At 33.4% G+C, this 14518-nt stretch overlaps 1 protein-coding gene across 2 annotated transcripts; it reads right to left on the minus strand.

Annotated features, from left to right (window-relative positions):
* Window positions 1–2283: 2283 nt before the first annotated feature.
* Window positions 2284–6312, minus strand: LOC107818632 (uncharacterized). Of its 2 annotated transcripts, none has more exons than XM_016644674.2 (5): window positions 6060–6312; window positions 4462–4546; window positions 4248–4391; window positions 3954–4027; window positions 2284–3880 (listed from the first exon to the last, which is right to left on the minus strand). In XM_016644674.2, the coding sequence occupies exons 2-5, from the start codon at window positions 4507–4509 to the stop codon at window positions 3745–3747; spliced, it is 402 nt and encodes a 133-aa protein (XP_016500160.1). In that variant the 5' UTR covers window positions 4510–4546; window positions 6060–6312; the 3' UTR covers window positions 2284–3744. The 2 variants fall into 2 exon arrangements, with proteins under 2 accessions (XP_016500160.1, XP_016500159.1); XM_016644673.2 differs by having other exon boundaries at window positions 4462–4516; window positions 6060–6310.
* Between the last annotated feature and the right edge of the window lie 8206 nt (window positions 6313–14518).

Here is a 14518-nt window from a genome sequence, read left to right on the forward strand (position 1 = left end):
AAATCAGTGAAAATCATTAATAGGAGTGACTAAAGGCCTTGCATGGGTATTCCAATCAATTCCCACCATTCTTCTTCAGTTTTATTATCGCTGATATCACAATTCCGGTTATATTTCGTCAGAAATTTATGCGAAGTATTGTTAGCCCTCTTGTTCATTCTCATTCAGCGAAAAATTAATTTTTTGTTATATTCCCTTACGAGACAGATCTTGAATCCCTTGAAATTAGATTAGCCACTGTTCGAAGTTTTACCGGCACCATCAAACTCGCCGGAGTGATTTCTGCGATTGAGCAAATTTTAAACCTTCTCTTCCCATAAAAAAGGATCCCCAACATGGCTATTCTGACCAACCACTATACTTCTTTCCTCAATATCACATTTGTCGGCGTCCGTATTTCGCCCATCTCCCCTAGCGATCTGTTTGTTATAGAAAAAGTATGCTCTAGATACTAACGGTTGAAAATGGTGTTTGGGTTAGTAGTGATGAAAGAGGTGATGATAGTGATTTTGAATGTGGTGTTTGAGTAGGAGGAAAGGGATAAAGTAAATTTTTGGATTAGATGAAAGAATGAGTGGGAGATGAAGGCGAGAAACGAGGGAGAAGATGATGAAGGAATTAGGGGCAGATGACGGCGGAGAAAGGGGGGCTTTTTCCTTATTTTTTTAAATTTCTTTTTTGCTTTTACTTTATTTTTTTTTTATTTGTAATTTTAGCATATATTTTTTTCTCTCATATTCATTGTATACACGCGCTTCACAATCGTGATTAGCACACATTTTGCCACGTCAGTTACATTGCTGTCATGTATTCATGGTCAACGGTCATATGGGTTTAAAATTGTGCAAATAAATGAGTTGAAGTGTTCAAATGGGAAACGCATACGTTCCTTTACCGGATTGAAAAACGGGTGCAAATTTAAGTGGCCCGGAAGCCATTTTGCCTAGAAGATATTCCTCGTAGTTGAGTACTTGATTCCTCTTTCCTAATATTTTAGCCTATCCAAAAAGAATGTCATTTTTTTATTTAAATTTTAAATTTAAAAGTTTCTCATTTTATCCATAATAAGATGATTTACAATCACATAAACATTTATGACTTGTTTTAGACTATAAATTTTAAATGTCTTTCTTTTTTAAACTCATGGTCCGCATAAATTGGGACGGAGTGGGCAGTTAATTGTTTAATTAAACAACAAATTTAAAAAATGAGAAAATTTAAAAAATCAATTTTCGTCTGCATTCACACGCTATCGGCCGATAATTACCGGGTCACAATAATGGAAGCTTCACGCAATTGAAAAGGGCTTGCCCACAAGCCGCAGCAAACCCAACCGCATAAACTTCTCAAATCCGTCTAGAGCCATGTCACCAGCCAAATACACGTAATACCTCATCACAAGTACAAAATCAAAGTAAAACCTAGACTACTTTTTTGTTCTTTTCACCTTTTAAGGTTCTTTTCCACGTTCACACATGAAGTAAACGGTACATGCATTGAAATTATAGATGAGAAAGGGAAAGAAATCTGAGCATCATCCAGTCCAAAGGATTAGGGTGCCTTTCACCAAATAAAAGAGAATACGGAGTATTATAGTTAGCTTAGTAATTTTCATATTTTATGTGTAACACTTAGCATAAAATTATCATAGGATTTACAGTAAGTTTTATAAAGGAGAACTATAATAAATCTTAAACTATCAAGTTACATAAACATTTAATTACAGCTACCTGTGTATAATAACAATTAAGTTAATGATCCAAGAAAAAAATAAGTAACTAACTAAAATGTATAATTTTTTTAATTTATATAAATTAAATCCATTATCTCATCAATATTCATGTACCATTTAACCTCAAACCTGTGTTATCTATCAACTTAGTGCATGTATCTTTTGACTCCTAGAATAGAGGTTGATGTTCTATTGTATGAAAGGAAAGAGTCATAAGGTATGAAAGCTAAATAACTAATCTTACCTTCCTCGTGATATTAATGGTGTAATATTTCACGTGTACGTGTACGTGTAGTATTACCTAACGCGTAGGGTTGAATTTACTTGATTTTCGGTCAGAAATTAATGTATATGGATGTGGTCTTAAACAGTCCTCTCCATTCTAATTAAGTCTCAAACTCTGTATCTATCCAATCTGACAAAAAGAACTTTTCAATTTCCACCAACCTCCTGATTCACTTCCCTCTCTAACTACGACTCATGAATCGCAACTAAACTTCCCAACCACAAAAGGAAAAGAATAGATAAACAAAGAAAGAAACTCTTGGGAGTTGCGGTTGGGTGCCAAACTCACCAAATCTATATTTATAGGCAACCATTTCAGTGATGGTTATGTGAGGAAGACTGAAGACTGCCTATTTTTGTGAGTTCATATGGAGAAGAAGAACAACAACATGGCAAAGAAAGAAGACGGATTCTTGGAGCAAAACCAAGAGGCTGACTATCATCATCTTATGCACAGCCAGGTGAAGAAGATTAAGGAGGAAGAGTCTGAAAGAAACGTAATTGACTGGCCAGTTCTAGCAAGGGAGGTCATGACCAGGCAACACTCTAGATCACGCCTTGGACTAATCTCCGGCCAACCCATCTCCGTAGGCGACTCTTAGAAGTATCGACTCAAACATGGTGTTTTTCATTTTCTAGAGGCCGACATAGACTTAGGTTCTATCATCTCTATTCCTCTCCCTTTTGAGAGGGCTTTAGGTTTTGTTTCTATGTAAATATGACTTCAGTGAAGATATTAGATGGTTGTGATCCTTTTAGAAGAGTTTATCTCAGTTTTCCTCTTTATTCAATTGCTTCCATGTTTAATCCGTTTCTTCTTCTCGTGTTTTCTCTAATTTTGATTAGATTAGATGGTTGGATCAGTCTTATCCACGTTTGACAACTTTTTGCAAAGAATTAAAGCAAATGGAATGAAAATTGGAACTGACAATTTTAGGTTCTCGCTGAAAGCAGAGAATGATATATATTTCTACTACTGCATATGTTTTTTTCTCTTTGTGTCCCGATGTAACTAGTTTTTAGGCCTCAAATAGAAAAAATGCACTTTATAGTTTATATTGAAGCTCCTATCTTCGGAACCCCACTCTGCTTTCTATCTGAGAGCATGATGAAAATAATTTATATGTGCTTTTCCATAAAAGTAATGGAATTAAGGTTGATACTTACAAATCTCTAAGAGAGCTTGGTCCTTGGATCATATAAGATCAAGTAAGGCGATTAAAAGAGAGCTTCGGCCTTGGATCATATAAGATCAAATAAGGTGATTAAAGTAATAGATGGAGAGAAACATTATGAAGAAAATCAGCTTGCTGTGAACAACTTATGGAGCAGGCTCACAGCAGATACAGCAAAAAGGAAATATAGATTGGAGAGCAAAATAACAACATGACGAGCATTGAGAAATCCAATGGATATGTGCACCAAAAGCTCACTGTTTCCAGTTTGCATTACTTTTTGTAGACTTCTCAGTCAGAAAACTATAGAAGTTTGTCATAGGGGAAGTATTAAGCAGCTTTACATCAGTTAGCAACAAAATGTACGGCAATTCTTCAAATGTATTCTTTTTCTCCTCTTGTCGATCATGTAAGGCTCTCTTATTGTTCTTTTAGTAAGAACAGAACTACCAACCAAGGTGACAAAACCCATAGAAATGCAAAAAAATGTCAATTACCCAGCATAACGTGAACGGCTTACCTATTGAGAAGCTTTAGCATAGTTCAGATAGCTCAGGATTCACCCTGGACATTCTGAAGTAGATATTTAGCATTTCCCAAAAGAGCATCAGCCTCCTCATTTGAAGTATCAAGCAAGCGCAATTCCTTAATCTCTTCTTGCCACTTTTCCATCTGTTCCTTGTGTAGCCTGCAAATAAATATGCTTCAGCATTTGTAACCAACCTTGACCTAATTAGTTAATTTTCTACTTCCACACTTACAAAATAATCCGCTCTTCAAACTCATTACTCAGTTCCTTCAGCATGGACTTCCCTGATTCCAGCAGTTCAGAGACCTTCTCAAGGTGATAACAAGAATTGTGTCAACCAATATAGAAATTCACACCTATATCAAAGAGTATGAGCCAAACTCAAATACCGAACGCTGTTATTAACGACATTTAAGTCCATCATTTGCTTCATTAGGCTGGGGGTTTCAACCGTCTCTTCTTTCTATGCTATGTCACTGTCCTAGTTATTTCCCTAGGTATATGCAATTAAGAATTTAAATCATACCAGGTTAGTGAAACGGTTGATCTTTTCAAGAATATTAGCAATCTCCAGCTCCATCTGTTCAGATGCCAGTGTGGCAGCTGCAGTTTCTTCTTCTGTAGCCTTCGCAATTTCACTATCAATCTGTGTGGTTTCATTATCCTCCACCTAACAGCAAAGTTTACTTCTATCAGGAAAAATATGATGTTAAAATGATTTAAAAGATAAGGGGGCATACAGAAGGTTTCAGGCGCTTATTTGTGACATCAGCAACTTCTAGTTCCATTGTGGATCTGTACTAGCAAAAACTGGATAATAAGAGACTGCAACAACAAGAAATGAATATGCCAGGAAAGTGACACCATATTAGCGACAATTCGCACATAAGTACTTAGTAACTGGAATACACATGTAATGTTCTATCAAATATCAGATATACTTTTAAAAAGTTATGCAAAATGTATAATGTGTCTATCAAACTAACCAAGACGAACATATCAAAATCTGGTTAAATATGGTCAATGTGAGACTAGTCTCAAAAGCAAATAAATCAGTACTAAATTAATAGAAAACACAAGCACTTCTAATCAGAACACGCATGGATCAATCTGAAAGTACTAGTCAGAACAAGCAACCAATGAAATGATGAGCAAATCATCCCAAACTTTAGTTAAAGCTTGCAGTGTTGACCACCTAAACAGCAGAATACTCATAACGCTTACTTAGAATCACGCAAATGAAAAAACCAGTGCATTCCTTGGTCGAGTAATTGATATAGGTCAAGCTTCAAGATAGTACGCACGTGAATCACACTTTTAATCCATATATGATGCCTCTCATCATCATCATTAATATAGTAGCTATGCTGTTGGAGCTTGTGAAATAGCTTAATCAGACAATTAATTCAATGATTTACCAATTTTATCCATAATTCTTCTTCAATTGACAAAACAAATGCAGAAATTATTAAGATACGAGACTCGAATGCAATCAATCAGCAAATTGATACTCCTAGAACTTATAATGATGTGGATTCTTATTCAAATTTGCTGATACTGATTACTTATCTGATTTAAGCAATTAGAATAAGTTTATGACACGTACTTGATTTAACCAACTTCGGTTCAGAAGAAAAGGTTGATTCGGAAACTTACAACTCGAAACTAACCAAGACAGACATATCAAAATATGGTTATGTGTGGTCAATGCAAGATTTAAACTAGTCCCGAAACCAAACAAATCAGTACTATTTTAATAGAAAACACAAGGACTTCTAATCAGAACAAGCATGGATCAATCTGAAAGTACTAGTCAGAACAAGCAACGTATGAAATGATGAGCAAATCATCACAAACTTTAGTTATGCAGTGTTGACCACCTAAACAGCAGAATACTCATGACGCATAATTAGAATTAGAATCACACAAATGAAAAAAAAACAGTACATTCCTAATTGATATAGGTCAAGCTTATAATACGTGAATCACTTATAATCTATATATCATGCCTCTCGTCATCATTAATATAGTATCTATGCTGTCCGATGCTTGTGAAATTGCTTAATCAGACAATTAAATTCAGCGGTTTACCAATTTTCATCCATAATTCTTCGTCAATAGATCTCAAAACAAATGCGGTCTATCAGTGGAATTTTTAAGATACGATACTCGAATGACGAATGCAATCAGCAAATATGAACTTATAATAATGTGGATTCTTATTCAAATTTGCTGATACTGAATTACTTATCTTATTTAAGCAATTAGAACATGTTTATGAGACGTACTTGATTTAACCAACTTCCGTTAGGAAGAAAAAGTCGTTTCGGAAACTTACAACTCAATTCTGCCAGAGAAATAGATCACCGATCACCGCCGCAGAAGAAAAATGGAGAGGAGCAAGTTGGGAGCCGAGCCTAGGGAAAGTGTTTTTCAACTGAGAAGCTCGCGCGGAATTTGAAATTAGGGGCTGTAATCAATCAGGATATTGATGTGATTGTCAAGGCAAACGGGCTAGAAGATATTGTGGGCTTGCAGGTTTTAATCACAGGGCCCAGTGCGTGAATCGAACATGTAATTTTGCTATTAACTCCATATTTATTTGAGAAAATGGCATGGTATAGCAACCTATGAAGAGAGTTGGTATAAAAAAGGTCTTAGTTTTAGATATTAGTACCTTATGGCCCAACATTAAGGTTTTCTTATATTTAATTGATTTTTATAGCCAAAATTATTTTTATGCAAAATCAAAAGAAACGTACAACACTCTCCCCTCTCTTCCTCTTTAAGCTCTTGTTCTCTTTCTTCCCCAAATTTCACTCCGTATTTTTCAATCCCCCAAATTTCTCTCTTCTTCTCCGATAATTACTTTGTTAGATTTCTCTTAATCTTTTTCTTGGGTAATTCTCTATATCTAGAATCTTTTATAGAATTTCCCATAGCATATCAACATTCTCTTCAACTTGAAAGATGGGTAAAAATTCAACCTCTAAGAAATCAAAATCTAAAGTTACAATGGTCAAATCTTCATCTCTTCATACAGATGATGACTCTGATTTCGAAGTATCGGTATTAAAGGGGGCGAATTCACCACATTTAATAGATATTCGACATGACAATTAGGTTCTATTTTATTTAATAGTATCCGAAAAATCTCCAAAAATTTTCTAAATTATTTTTTAAATTTTTTTATATGTATATCCAAATATATATAATACAATAATAATTATATTATTTGTATATCACACTGTATAACATAATAATAATGTGTATATTAAAAAGTATATCAAAATTTTATTTTCCTTCTTTGTATAATATATTTCAGATTGAAAACTCAAGTTTTAAGACGACTCCGCATGTGTATCCCCCATTGTATCCCGTGTATATCTCCATGTACATTAGTGATATCTCTTGTATCAAGTGTATCTGTGTATATCCATAAAAATATATGTTATATATACGATATACAATGTGATATGCACAGGCGTCCATAAAAAATTTGTGTTATATACACGATATATAAAGTAATATACACAGACGTCCATAAAAATATGTGTGTGATATACACCGATGTATACGATATACAACATGTTATACACATGTCGTAATTGAATTTTTAGGTCTGATTTTTTTACCCGAAACCAATTAAAATCACTTTTAATCTTGCTCAAATTTTGTATATAACCTTGTCTAGGTGTTTTCAACCAATTTTAATCACACCCACTCATTCAATCTAACAAAAAAGAGAGAAGAAAAACAAAGTTGAACTCTATTTTTTCTCTTAGTTTTTGCTTTTGATTTTCTCTTATGTGACATCAACCTTATCTTTTCATCCCACTGATTTTTTTGCATAATTTGCCATAGTTTTCGCTAAATCATGAGAGAGAGAGAGAGAAAGGGGAGAGATAGAAAAGAAATATAAGGAGAGAAAGGGAGAGGGAAAAGAAAAGATACGTAGGTTATAGAGAAAGGAGGGGGGAAAGAAGATACGTATGTTATAGAGAAATGGGGAGGGGGGAGTTAAAAAGAGAAAATAAATAGGAAGTAGGTTTTTTTAAATTTGGCTATACAATGCCAAAGTTTTTGGGCTTCTACTGCCAAACTAAATTAAAGCCCAAAAAATACCAATTATACTAATGCATTATTATATGGTGTCAATTCCCCTAAAAAATCTAAGCGTTAAACCGAAAAATTTACATCAATTATTTCGAGTCTATCGTGGAAACTAAATTAAAATGGCATAATAAGTATATTTTAAAAATAATATTATAATATTTAATTCTATTTATTGATACAAAACATTAATTTAAAACTCTATTCGTACTGTGATTTGGGGATTTAATTTATTTTTGGGGTAGAATATGTGAAGTTCAATAAACCAGTAATGTCTATTTCAAATATTTAAGCAAAATACCAAATAATAAATAATATTGTGTTATTAGTCAATAAATACGCGTGACGTTTGGAGAGACGGAGAATTGAAATGTTAGAGATGTATATTAACCACCAATAAAGCAAAAAGATTATACAATATGTTATTGGTATATGTGATTAAAAAATAATTTAAATTCATAGTCAGACACAAAATGGAAATCATGTGTGATTAAAGTATTAGGCTAGAAGCAAGAGCCAAGAAAAGCGATTATTTATTTTGAATTATTTATTTCGAGAAGTTAGTAGAACGTAAACAACTTATTACATGGGCGGCTCGATATACTTGGGGCTTAAAGTGCAACTATAATTAGAGGCCCGAACTTTTTATAATTGATTTTTTTAGTAATTATTTTTCAATTGATAATATAGCTAACCGATTTAATTATTTTTTAGACGTTATTGAGCTTATGTAAGATTTTATCTATTTTTATTTTGAAAAACTTATTTCCGTTGAGGCAATTATTAGGCATTTTAAAAAGAATCAAGTCTTTTTATGTAATTAAGTATATTAATTAAAGTATTATCTATTACTCATACTACTTTTATTAACACTTTTAATTCGAAATATAAAGCCATCAATATTAGAGTGACTATTGTGGTTTAGTGGACAGAATATAAAAAATGCAAATTGAAGGTTATATCATGTTTAAGGAAACCATAAAGATATATTTACTTTACTCGTGAGGACTTTTCCATATGTCAACAATTACATCAACTTCATAATGATAACTTCTTTGTATAAAATACTTGAACTTTCTTAAGGAATAATTAACACATAACATATTTCTTTTGAAATTGGGGACCCAGCCCTGCTTGTTACAATTGTTGGTATTATTCTTATTATGTCTTATACCCTAATTTGATCATGTAAAGAATAAAAAAAAATACTTCTAATTCACAATTAATATGTGGTTAATTCTCATACCTCTCCACTATTAATTTTTGTAACATCTCTAGATTGTATGTATATACAAAGTGGGAGAATGAAGTTACTACTTCATCAATGGTTCACATTCATTCATATGACGGTTTCTTAATTTTTGTTACTTTGTTTGTGAAAAGATATTAGCTTTTCAAAAAGTTTGAATTTACTGTCTTTATGATAATTTTGTCATTAAGACAAGAATAATGTTACTTAACATTAACTCCCATTTGATTCTTACGTTTTTCTGATGGAAGAAATCGTAGATGATTTGCCTATATAAGCATCATCATTTGTGAACTAAATAACCAACCAAAAATATTATTCTCTCGTCCTTTCAAAAGACTATTCTCCATCCTATTTTTTCGGGCAATTCTTTTTTTTGCAAACTCCAAACTTTCAGCTATGAGTACACGTGTTTGAAAGTACTGTGGAATCTTGGGGAGTGACCGATCTTAATGATTTGCACCCAGTCGGACTGAAATCACTTTCAGGGTATTGGCTTGCAATGACACTATTTATTCGATAAGTTATTTCTATTCTTTTATTATTCTTGGTCAATATTATCAACTATTTTTCTAACAATTTGAAAGCGACTTCGCTTATAATATTGATCAATGGCTATCACTTTGAATAAAACTCTTCCCGATCTGTCGAAACTCGAGCCTTTAGATGGAAACAATTATACGCATTGGTCCCAAAAACTTTTGATTTTCTTCGAACAATTAGAAGTTGATTATGTTTTATTCAACGAACCTTCTGCTAATGTTGTTTCGAATGTTATTGTTGTTGTTGATGGTTCTAATACTATTGTTGCTATTGTTGTTGATGATGTTGTTAAAAAGAAAATCGAAAAAGATAATAAAATTGTTCGAGGGCCCCTGCTTAACCATATGACTAACCCTCAGTTTGATTTATTTATAAATTATAAATGTGCTAAAGTCATATGGGACAGCTTGGAGAAGAAATATGATGCAGATAATGCGGAAAAAAGAAGAAGTATATGGTTGAAAAATGGATCAAGTTCCAAATGGTCGATGATAAGCTAATTATAGAGAAAGTTCATGAGTATGAGAACTTGGCTGCTGATATTTTGAACAAAGACATTGAGATGTGTGAGATTCTTCAAGTTAATGTTCTGCTTGAAAAGTACCCTCCTTCCTGGAGTGATTACAGGAACCAACTCAAGCACAAGAAGAATAACTTAACTCCCCAAGAACTGATCAATCACATGAGGACTGAGAAAACAACCTGTCTCAAAGAGGAAGAGGAATAACGTCTTAAGGATAAGATGAAATCTCTCTCTCTTAATTCTTCTAAAGCTAACCTTGTGGAATCTGCTAGTACTTTTGTGAAAGACAGTTTAAAGGCAAATAGAAGAAAGGCAAAAAAAAAAGGATATTTGAAGAAGCAGAACTACTTAAATAAACCGGAGAGCCAAATACAAAAGTCGAAAGGACCTTGATATGTCTATGAAAAACTTGGTCACAAGGTTTTTCAGTGCAACCAAAGACAAGGACAAAGCTCGAATCATGGGGGGAAAGCTCCAGTCCAAGCTAACCTTACTAAAAGTGGTGATATGATTATTGTTGTGGTCGTTGAGGCAAATATAGTGGCTAACAAAACTGATTGGATACTAGACACAGGCGTTTCAAGACACCTCTGTGCCAATAAGGAATTGTTCCATGACTTTGAGGAATCTACTGATGGTGAGTGTGTCTATATGGGTAACTCCACTACGGCTAGAGTTATGCGTAAAGGAAAAATACTTCTTAAGTTAACTTTTGGAAAAACTTTAGCCTTGAACAATGTTCGGTACGTTCCCTCTATTCGTAGAAACTTAGTCTTTGGTGCACTTCTCAACAAAGCAGGCCTTAAACCTATTTTTAAATTTGATAAAATTGTTATCTCTTTTGGAGGAGACTTTGTTGGGAAGGGTTACCTCAATGGAGGTTTATTTATATTGAACATTGTTCAAGAGATTACTAGTCATGCAAGTACTTCTAATTCTGCTTATATTGATGAGTCTATTGATTTGTGGCATGATAGGCTAGGTCATATTAATATTGCTTCTATAAAAAGACTTTAAAAAATAAAATTAATTCTTGTGGTTAATGTTGATAATTTGTTCAAGTGTCCTCTTTGTATAGAAGCAAAATATACCAAAAAGCCTTTTAAAAATATAACTAGTAGAAAGACAGAATTGCTTGAACTAGTGCATCAGACTTAGCTGATTTCAAGAACACTATTAGTAAGGGTGAAAAGAAATACTACATCACTTTTATAGATGACTTCTCGAGATACACTAAGGTATATCTTCTTAAGTCTAGGGATGAGGCTGGAAGCATATTCTTAAAATACAAAACAGAAGTAGAAAACTAATTAGACAGGAAAATCAAGAGACTTAGGTCTGATAGGGGTGGTGAATATTATACTAATACTCTAGAAGCCTTTTGTGAGAAATATGATGTTATACATGTGGTTAGTGCCCCCTATACTCCCCAACAAAATGGTGTAGCCATACAAAAAAATCGAACACTTAAAGAAATAATGAATTCTATGCTTTTTAATTCAGGTTTATCTGACAAGGTGTGGGGGAAGTTGTCTTATCTGCATGTTATGTTCTTAATAAAGTCTCTCATAAGAAGGTAGATAAAACTCCTTATGAGTTATGGAAAGGATTTGCCCCTAACTTGAAATTTCTAAAAGTGTGGGGGTGTTTGGCTAGTGTTGGTATACCTGATTTTAAACAAGTAACTATAAGACCCAAGACTTTTGATGTCGTTTTTATTGGTTATGCTCAAAGCAGTGCTGCATATAGATTTCTATCTTTGAATGATCATTTTATTTATGAATCTAGAGATGCATAATTTTTTGAGCATGTTTTTCCATTGAAAGACAATGTTCCTACTAATATTCCTAAAAATATTTCTACATCTATGTATGTTAATTCTCATATTGTACCTTCTTCTAGTATTACTACTAATGATCATGAAAATAAATTTAGAAGGAGTAAGAGACGTATAATTGATGTCAGCTTTGGTCCTGAATTTATCACTACTTTCTTGACTGCAAATATTGAGCTTGATCTTTTGAATTGTGAATTAGTGTCTACCTATTTAACAGAAGAATGCCCTAAGACTTATGATGAAGCAATGAGGTTAGTAGATGCTAATTTTTGGAAAGAGGCCATTAAAAGTAAGTTAGACTTTATAGTTTCTAATCACACTTGGGACTTATGTGATTTGACCATAGGTTGTAAACCTATAAGTAACAAGTGAATATTTAAGAAGAAATTGAGAACTAACAGTACAATTGAGAAATATAATGATAGACTTGTTATTAGGGGTTTTAACCAAAGAAAGACATTGACTACTTTGATACTTATTCTTCCGTGACTAAAATAATAACTATTAGAACTCTTATTGCCTTAGCCGCTATTCATAATTTAGTGATACATCAAATGGATGTTAAAATAATTTTTCTAAATGGTGATTTAGAGGAAGAGTTCTATATGACTCAACCTGAGGGTTTTGTGATCCAAGGACAAGAGAATAAAGTGTGCAAATTGAGAAAGTCTTTATATGGTCTTAAACAGACACCTAAGCAATGGTATGAAAAGCTTAATAGCATACTAGTAGATAATGAATTTATTGCTAATGCATCTGGTACTTGTGTTTACTCCAAGACGGTAGGATCAAATTGTGTGATTATATGTTTGTATGTAGATGACATGTTAGTCTTTCCCCCCAATGGACATTGTAAATGAGACTAAGAATTTGTTATATTCTAAATTTAAAATGAAGGATCTTGGAGAAGCATATGTGATTTTAGGGATTAAACTTAAAAGAAATGCTAACGGTTTTTCATTGTCTCAGTCTCATTATATTGAGAAAATGTTGGAAAGGTTTGATTGTTTTGATGTAGTTCCTGTGAGAATTCATTATGATCCTACCATACACTTGAGAAAGAATAAAGAATCTAGTGTCTCTCAACCTGAATATGCTAAGATAATTGGTAGTTAATATTTCTCATAAATTATACACGACCTGATGTTGCTTATGTTATTAGTAGGTTGGGTAGATATACTCATAACCCCAGTAGTGAACACTGGAATACTCTTCATCGTTTGCTAAGGTATTTGAGAGGTCATATGGATTGGTGTTTGCATTTTAATAAATTTACGGTTGTTTTAGAAGGTGTTTGTGATGTAAACTGGGCTACTGACAATGATGAAGTTAGCTCCACTATTGGCTATGTGTTTACTTTGGGTGCAAGTGCTATTTCGTGTAAGTCTTCAAAACAGTCTTGTATAGCACGTTCGACCATGGAATCTAATTTTATTGCTCTTGAGCTAGCAGGGCAAGAAACTGAACGACTGAGAAACTTATTGGCAGACGTGCCTTGTGGGGAAGACAACCTTCACCAGTTTCTTTACATTGTGACTCACAAACGGCAATTGAAATTGCCAATAATAGCGTGTACAATGTGAAAAGAAGACATATCCGCATTATACATGGTATAGTGAAATAATTATTGAAACATAGTATTATTTTCTTGGAATATGTAAGATCCGAAAGAAATTTGGCGGATCCTTTAACCAAGGGTTTGTCAAGGAGATTTATCCTTGAAACGTCGAGGGGGATGGAGCTAAAGCCCATGGATTGAGGAAGTATGGTGGATACCCGTTTGTGGTCAAATGAAGCCATATGAGACCTCAATATACACTACATTTCCTATCCCTATGGCGTGTGGTAGTGATTTATAAAGTTGGGCTTATTTTGCTCTTAGTGATTCCATAGCCTTAAGGTGGTCTATATGTTGATAGACTTGATGAAATCACCGACGTGAGTGTAAAGGTGTGGTCGCTTTTTATGAAAGACTTGTGATGTCTTTCTAGAGCTTTCATAAGACCCAAGGTGTGTGCATAACCATAAAAGTTCTTTATTAGTATCGCAGAGTTTGCATAAAATTAAGAATATAGTATGTGTTGTGGGGGTCTCAACTCATGCCCATTTAGTTCAAAAGCACTTCACTTTGTGGATATTAGTCGTTGCCTCATTTCACTACGTGTTAATTTAAATCGGAAGATATTGACACTTAAGTACATGTTCATTCCTTTTGCCCAGGAATTATTCTTGTTCTTTATCTTTGCATTAGGGGGAGATTGTTGGTATTATTCCTATTCTGTCTTATACTCTAATTTGATAATGCAAAGAATAAAAAATACTTTTAATCCACAATTAATTTGTGATTAATTTTCATACCTCTCCACTATTACTTTCTGTAACATCTCTAGATTGTATATATATGCAGAGTGGGAGAATGAAGTTACGACTTCATAAATGGTTCATATTCATTCATATTACAGTTTCTTAATTTTCGTGACTTTGTTGCTGAAAAGATAATAGTTTTTCAGAAAGTTAAAAATTATTGTCTTT

Source organism: Nicotiana tabacum, chromosome 4 (assembly GCF_000715075.1).
Source record: "Nicotiana tabacum cultivar K326 chromosome 4, ASM71507v2, whole genome shotgun sequence".
Lineage (NCBI taxonomy): Eukaryota > Viridiplantae > Streptophyta > Magnoliopsida > Solanales > Solanaceae > Nicotiana > Nicotiana tabacum.

Coding starts and splice junctions, on each gene's coding strand:
- LOC107818632 (XM_016644674.2), bottom strand. CDS start 4,509: ATGGAACTAGAAGTTGCTGATGTCACAAATAAGCGCCTGAAACCTTCT. Junction 4,392..4,461: donor ATAAGCGCCTGAAACCTTCT/GTATGCCCCCTT, acceptor CTTTGCTGTTAG/GTGGAGGATAATGAAACCAC. Junction 4,028..4,247: donor TCAACCGTTTCACTAACCTG/GTATGATTTAAA, acceptor CACCTTGAGAAG/GTCTCTGAACTGCTGGAATC.